The sequence below is a fragment of the Quercus robur genome, chromosome 10 (genome assembly GCF_932294415.1).
Source record: "Quercus robur chromosome 10, dhQueRobu3.1, whole genome shotgun sequence".
NCBI lineage: Eukaryota > Viridiplantae > Streptophyta > Magnoliopsida > Fagales > Fagaceae > Quercus > Quercus robur.
In genome coordinates this window covers 54,714,472-54,722,310 of record NC_065543.1, presented here as the reverse complement: position 1 = coordinate 54,722,310, position 7,839 = coordinate 54,714,472, and the positions used below count along the sequence as shown (strand labels likewise).

Here is a 7,839-nt window from a genome sequence, read left to right as displayed (position 1 = left end):
CATTCACATCAAATTCCCTAGAATTTTCTTCTTGTTTTAAAATAAGAACTTACTTTTCATATTTTAGCTAACCACTTTTCAAAACACTCACATCAAATTCCTTATTCCAAATTACATTTCATTTAATTATTATTTTTAATTTCTCACTTTTGGAAAAACTCATTTTCTTTATTTTAGTTACCAAGATAAAAAAAAAAAAAAATATATATATATATATATATATTTATATATATTGGTTTGGACTTTGGAGAACCAGTAGGAGTATGATAATGTGAGTATTTTTGGGTTTTTCTTCTCAATTTAGGGTCTCACTCTAAAATAGGAAACCTGTGCTGGGAAGAAAATATGCTGATTTTGAGGGAGAGTAAGAGTTCTTGTTTGTTTTTTTTTTTTTTTTGGATAAACTGAAAGACTTCATTAAAAAAATAAAAAGAATTTAAAAAGTAAGAGTTCTTATGAAGAACAAATTAAAAAAAAAAGAAAAAAAAAAGGTAAGAACAAAGAGTCTTGTATTAAGGAAGAATTCAAAAGAAGAAGAAGAAGAAGATGTAGTTACAAAAAGACAAATTTTATTAGTGGATGGATTATCAATTATGGTTAAAAAAAAAAATTCGTAGAAAACTAAGTTAATAAAACTAGGACTCATTTTGATTTTCTCAAAAAAAAAAAAAAAAAAAAAAGGTCTCATTTTGATTATAAAAATAAATAAATAAATAAATGAAAAAAACAAAAACAAAACTATGACTATAATTTTCGTCAGCGTTGTAAAAGGAGCTTTACACCCGCGCGAAGCACTAGATTGCTCCCTCTTCCTTCTCCTCTCTCGCTCGCGCGCCTGGCTTTCCTTCCAGTCTCAGATCCACTGCTTCACAAACAAAACTGCAAAAAAAAAAAAAAAAAAAAAAAAAAATTGAAATTAGGGTTTTTTTTTGCTCTTAATTTTTCGCCAAATTGAACTTGTACATCGAATATCTAATAGCAAAAGATGAGACTTTTGCAGCTTGGGTTGTTACTTGCTTTAGCTTCTGGACTCACCGCCATCCTCATCTACATCACCGGCGTCTCCAATCTCTGTACGTATATTTATACTTGTGTATATTTGTATATTTGTCGTGTTTAATGTGAATGTAATTGTGCTCTGTGTAGACAATTCTCATTCTCAGCCTTTGGATGAAGAAGATTTCCAAGCCTTGAAAGCTTTGCAGACCCATTTCCACAAGTGTGTGGTGAGCTTCTTTTTTTAGTTGAATTCAACTTTTTTTTTTTATTGGATTGGATTGAACTGAACTGAAATTGTTTAGTAGTATGGTTAGATTGGATTAATTGTGGCTACATTGTGAGAATTAGGGTAGCTTAAAACCCGAATGGTTGATTCGGGTGTTTATGAATAACCATTCGGGTGTTTGTGAATGTTAGAATAATAGTTAAATGATAAAATTCACCATTTTCTAAAACGGGTTGTCTTGAGTTTGATGCTTGTCTCTACTCTACATTTCATTTAAAATGTACACGAGGGGGAGTGTTTGAATAATGGTTACTATTTCCTAACTATTGGGACAAGTGGTAATTTATCAATGAAATTTGAGTTGGGTTTTTAGTTATGATGTCTATGTGAGATACACGAGTTGCGTGTAGGGAAAGTTATTGTTTTTATGAATTTTCATGTACTTGCTGAACTTGATTTTTTTGGTGCAGAGTGCAAATGGATTAGGTTTACAAGCTTTGAGTGGTGAAGATTATTGCAAAGTAACAATAAAATTCCCCAGCGACACCATCCCCAAATGGGTAGGTTTCTCTTTGATTTTGGCAATATTTGAGGCTTGTGTTATTGTGATTCTTGAAAATGTATCAATTATGATATGGGGAAATGTGATTTGATTAGTTTCATGCTGCTATTATACTCCGACTTAGTTCCTTGGAAATTTTTATATGTGAACAGAAAGATCCTAAAACTGGTGAACTAGAAGGCCTATCCTTTGATTTTGATCTCTGTGAAGCTGTGGCTACATGGGAACAGGTGAGCAGGCTGTTCTGCCTTCCTTTACTATTCAACTGCATGCATTAATTTTGAAGGAGACAAAGACATGTTGACATTAGAGAATATTTTTTTTTAGCTGACACCTTAGTGCAATAATTTTAAATCTGTTTTCTCTCTGTCTTGTTTATTGTCAGATGCATTGTGATCCTTTTATACTTAATTTGTTTGTTAGGATTTCCTTGTATGCTTTACAGTTGATTTGTTATATAGTGAGTTGATTACTCAGGTGCGCAATAGTTCTACAATACTCACCAAGGAGTTCATTGATGCTTTACCAAATGGATGGGAGGATTATGCATGGCGCAGGATCAATAAGGGAGTACTTCTGTAAGTAGTTGTACTAGTGACTGGTACTAGTTATCTTATTCAATGTATTGAATCAAAGATGAGAAGAAAATATAGAGAGGAAATTATCAACTCATCTTATGAAGTATAAGTCCTGACAAGTCAAAAATAATACAGAAGAAAAACTTTTCTAGAAAGTTCTCAAGAGGCTTGGACTTTGTTTAGATTTTTGGTTTTTAGTTTAATATGAAATTGGGTTCTTAAAGGTCCTGGGAAATTCACAGCCATGTGCTAGCTGATGTAGTTCATTTCTCTTTTGCAGCAACCACTGTAAGAATAAGACTCTATGCATGGAGAAACTTTCACTGGTACTTCCTGAAATGCCACCATATCTTCCACGGCAGTTTGGCCGATGTGCTGTTATTGGTAACTCAGGAGATCTTCTGAAAACAAAGTTTGGAAGGGAGATAGATGGTTATGATGTTGTTATCAGAGAAAATGGTGCTCCAATTCAGGTTAAGCTGCTGCAATGTTGATGTTAGAAATTCTGTTCTTTGCTTTATTTAATAAATGTTCTACCTCTCCTTAGTCTCCTATCATTTGATTTATTGCAGAACTATTCAGACTATGTGGGCAAGAAAAGTACATTCCGTCTTCTTAATAGGGGATCTGCTAAAGCTCTTGATAAAGTTGTGGAGTTAGATGGTATGAGCACCGTAATTTTTTTTTTTTAACTTGTGAAGCCTGTGACATGTTACTAGAAGTAAACTAAAGATGTGGGTTCTGCAGAAAGAAGGAAGGAGGTCTTGATCGTAAAAACAACAATCCATGACATTATGAACAAAATGATACGGGTTGGTATCTTGTTTTAGTTTTGTTTGTCCCATCAACAAATGAATTTGGTCTCCTTTAATATTTTGCATTAGTCTGATCTTCTCCCCTAGCATTTACTTGTTGCCAAAAATCATTCAAGTGCAAATTTAATTAACTAACTAATTATTCTTGTGATTTTAAAATGTATTAATTTGTAAATTGATTTCCTTAGCAATGTTCTAATAGATATCTATGTTCATGCATATATCGCTTTATTATAGGTCCATGCTTTTAATTTCTGGGTTTGAGCCAGAGCAAAAGAGAAAGAAAGAAAAGTTCTATTGCTGAATCTAAACCAATTTTTGAAATTTCTTCTCCCAGTTACTTGTCTTGGCTCATTTGAATTCCCTCTTAAATATATGGCCACTCAGGCATTTGCTTGATTAGACTATGGCAAATTACTTGCTTTTGGGGATAATTAATTAATTATCTTACTGATTTTTTTTTTCTTTTTCCTGGGGATGGTTGTTATGCAGGAAGTTCCAATTAAAAATCCTATATATCTTATGCTAGGTGGATCCTTTGGTTCGGCAGCAAAAGGAACTGGGCTCAAGGCTCTTGAATTTGCTCTCTCTATTTGTGAATCAGTAGATATGTATGGTTTCACTGTGGATCCCGGTTATAAAGAATGGTATAGATTTTATTTATATATTTTCCAGCAGTCAGTAGTTCCAAATAAAGTACTTTTATGTAATCTGATTATGTTTACCTGATCAGAGAGCCTTATAATACTCTTTCAGGACTAGATATTTCTCCGAATCTCGACAAGGTCATACTCCCTTGCATGGTAGAGCATACTATCAAATGATGGAGTGTTTGGGAGTAAGTCAACAACTTTTCTTTTCTTAATATGCTGATACTATAGTTTTATTAATCTTAACCTCATGAAGATGGTTTTGGGATAAGCTTTCCTTCCTTTTGAGAGAGGAAAGACTACCAATGCTCGATCCCTGTTATGGGGGGCTTGATGTTGCAAACTCAAATTACAAGGTCTTGGAGCACTGATAGAGGTTTATTTCTTCCATCTATGTGGTGTATGAACATCACCCCCCCCCCCCCCCCCCCCTTTCCACCCCCATTGTTTTCCTAATTTATATGGCACTATGCTGGGGAAAATGTTGTAATTCAATACTAAAATATAAATCATGGCAATTGGTAATTATCTAGAATTAGATTATCATATCATAAACTTTCTCATTGCAACTTGTATAAACATTTCCATCATTCTTCCTTACATGAGTGAATTCCTCTCATAGGTTGTTATTTTCTATCATTAGCATTTTTTGATATATTTTACTTCTGCTTGTTAAGCTTATCAAAATCCATTCTCCCATGCGGGCTGATCCAAACCGTGTCGTAAAATGGGTACCAAGCCGTGGCACAATTAGAGCGGCTAGAATTGCATCAGAGAAATTATTGAAGTGAGTAAGCTTTATTATATTTTTCTAGTTTTGAAAACATATTAATTTAGAATAGGCAGATATAATTGTTTGGCTTGATGTTTAATCATTAATGAATTCTTCTTCTATTTACTCTCATAATTTCCTTTGCCATTCTTGGTCCTGCTTTTGCAAGCTATGGCCCTCAATTTGATGAGTGGAATATATATCCAATTATCAGTCGGACAACCTTGCAGAAATGGCATGGTTAAGTAATTATGGCATGTTTGTGTATGGAGATGTTTTTTGTTTGAAATGGTCTCATCATGAAGAGAACACTAACAACAGTCAATGATCCCAACCCAATCTGAGATTATTAATGCTCCAGTGAATGAGCTGATTCTTATATTAATTATCAATATAAGAAAGAAGGATTTATTTTTGTTTTTATTTTTTATATTTAAAGATCCATTTCATGGGTAATTACTGACTGATGGAAGATCTCCCTTTCCTTGCCTCCTCTTTATAGCTTAAACCTATGGTTCTGTCAAAATTAACATATTATTCAAAGTCAAATTTTGGTTGTGACATTCCTACTTCCATATCTATATCATAAAATGTTAATTGAGTCCTTTAGTGCATTATCTTTTTTCTAAGTAACTTGAAAAAAGGGAGGGGTGGATAAGGCCTATTAAGCATAATCCAAAAGCGCACTCCAGGAGTACTCTAGTTCTTTATTTTATTATGAGTAGATCAATTTTCAATATCTTGGAGATCACTTCAGTATTAGTTGAAAACTATTGTCTTGCATGTGTGGTGAATGGTATTTTTATCCTCTTTGTTTATGATTGCCTGCAGGAGGGTTGGAGCAGGGTCTAGTGACCCATTAGCTGCATGTTCAATTATTAAGAAGCAAGTTGAGAGAGAGCCTGTAGCATTGTCAAACCTTAGAAAGGTGGCTAGTGACCATCAAAAATATGTGAAGGGCACAACCATGTACCCTTTGGAGCACAGTCTAGGAGATGGGGTACTTTGCACGGTGCCCGCCAGTTGAATCATATGAGGCTAACTGAATGCTTTTTGAATTCATTTTCCAAGTTAAAAATTGGATGAAGAAAAGGCTGCCAGCAGATCTGAATTGGATTATTCTGGAAGCAGCTAGTACCTAGCAACCCATAGTAAATACTTTTTTAGAGGCGCCGAAGATTTTTCATGTGGCCTTTTATCAAAGTTTGATATTCCCCATAGTCAGATGCCAATTGGAGGTGAAGAATACTTTAGTTTTTCTTCTAAATGCAGCACTCTCCAGCGAAAATCATGTTTATAAGATGGTGAGAAATTTTGTAACAGTTATATTTAGTTTCCAAGAAGAAAGAAAGAAAAGTAAAGAGTGCCGCTTGTATTCGTTTATATTTTTTTTTTTTGCTAATCTAGTTTACATTTTATTTTTTTTACTTAATATCCTCTGTTAACAATTTCTTGCAGTCCATCGTGCTGCAATTTTATGAATTGTTTATGCTCTTTGTACTTAATTAGTTCCAAAACAGGTGAAAAAAAGAACTTTTACTCTTTTTTCCCTGGTCCTTATCACTGGTTTCTTATTTTAACTATTATCCAAAAATTTTGCACATAATGGCTCAAATACCTAACCTCCTGGTTTGCTATTGGTTTGTTTGCATTCTGTGTTTCAATGAATTAGATGTGACACGGGCACGGCATGTGTCCAAAATTGACCATATCCTAGTCTCAGTATCACATTCAATATATTGGAGTACTAGACGAAAACCTTGTCAGTTGCTAATACTAAACCTCGTGATGTACTAGTAATTGTTTGTTGCCTTGCGAACCAGTTTCATTTTTTGGTTATTAGGTTGACTGGTGAAGATACAAGATACAACTGCAAATCAAAGAACCTGAGCCTGAACTCTCTATAATCCCCTCCTGTATGAAAGAATAAGACATAGCCAAACTCATTATGATGTAAAGAATAAGGATCCCAAATGATCATGGTGTAACTCAAATGAATCCACCTGAATTTCCCATTCATCATCTATTCCTTCCTTAGCTTGTGACTCACAAGGAAGTCATTCACTTCTCTCTCCCTCTCTCCCTCTCTCCCCTAAGCTAAAAATTATATGATACATTTAAAATAAACTAGTGCATGAAGTCGATTAGTATATAAGAGTTTATAAATTATATCTCAAACTCCTTAAAATAAAGTTATAATATATTATTAAGGTTAAGTGGACAGTAACAAAGGGTTATGATATTCTCATGTGGTATAGTTGGGTATAGTTGGGTTTAATGTCCTGAGATTGAACTCCCAAGACATTATGTTAGTTTGATTAAGGATGGCAATGGCTCGATTTTAATAGGATCTGAGCGGAAATGAAGTTAGAATTGCTTGAAGAGTGCATATAAATCCATAGTTCATGCATTAATTTGGACACTCTAGTTATTGATTTTCACCATTATATAGACTCTACTATAATCAGGGCTAAAGAGAGGTCCTGTGAGTGAACTTCTTCCTCAATTTCTTATGTAATGGTGTACATGGATCAAGGTGGGTTTGTATGACTTTTTATCCTGATTCGACCTACTTCGAATGGAAATTTCCAACCCCAATCTAACCAATTTGAACTTGGATTTGAACTACGCTTCCCTGCCTGGATTGACTTTCAGCTGGAGAGTTTGTTAAAGGCTAGTGTGTACTCTTTACTTATATCAACTTGTTTTTTATGTGTAAAACGAAACTTGAACTTCAATATGAACCTCAATTTCTTTTTTTTTGTAAACATGATCAAGTAGATTCTATGCAAAGAAATAGGAAATGTTACCATGAAGTTTTTAAATCTAAGTTGGCAAGCAAGTATAAATGCCTTGCTGACTTGCTTCTTTTGTATTGGAGAAAGTATTTATTCTTTGACACAATGGCATAATAATCTTTTGAGTTGGACAAGGTATATCTTCTTTGGCACAATGACATGCCTTGCTGACTTGTTTCTTTTGTGTTGGAGAAAGTATTTATTCTTTGACACAATGACATGATAATCTTTTGAGATGAACAAGGTATATCTTCTTTGACACAATGACATGATAATCCTATATATAGTAGAAGTTATAGGAGAGTTTTATATGAACTTATCCTTAACAAAACTGAAACTGAGAATAACTTGGAAACTTCCATAGGTGTGTTTTGAAGCCAAAATTAGATTATTCTTGTTACAAGTATTGATAGTTGCTTTTGTAAAATTGTTCAAATGT

At 33.7% G+C, this 7,839-nt stretch overlaps 1 protein-coding gene across 1 annotated transcript; it reads left to right on the top strand.

Annotated features, from left to right (window-relative positions):
* Positions 1–784: 784 nt before the first annotated feature.
* On the top strand, positions 785–6,145 carry LOC126702525 (sialyltransferase-like protein 2). Its single transcript, XM_050401243.1, has 12 exons — positions 785–1,073; positions 1,147–1,226; positions 1,696–1,785; positions 1,940–2,017; positions 2,265–2,365; positions 2,646–2,838; positions 2,938–3,028; positions 3,113–3,177; positions 3,673–3,827; positions 3,937–4,018; positions 4,508–4,617; positions 5,434–6,145. The coding sequence occupies exons 1-12, from the start codon at positions 986–988 to the stop codon at positions 5,627–5,629; spliced, it is 1,329 nt and encodes a 442-aa protein (XP_050257200.1). The 5' UTR covers positions 785–985; the 3' UTR covers positions 5,630–6,145.
* The last annotated feature ends 1,694 nt before the right edge of the window (positions 6,146–7,839 follow it).

Coding starts and splice junctions, on each gene's coding strand:
- LOC126702525 (XM_050401243.1), top strand. CDS start 986: ATGAGACTTTTGCAGCTTGGGTTGTTACTTGCTTTAGCTTCTGGACTC. Junction 1,227..1,695: donor CCCATTTCCACAAGTGTGTG/GTGAGCTTCTTT, acceptor TTTTTGGTGCAG/AGTGCAAATGGATTAGGTTT. Junction 1,786..1,939: donor GCGACACCATCCCCAAATGG/GTAGGTTTCTCT, acceptor ATATGTGAACAG/AAAGATCCTAAAACTGGTGA.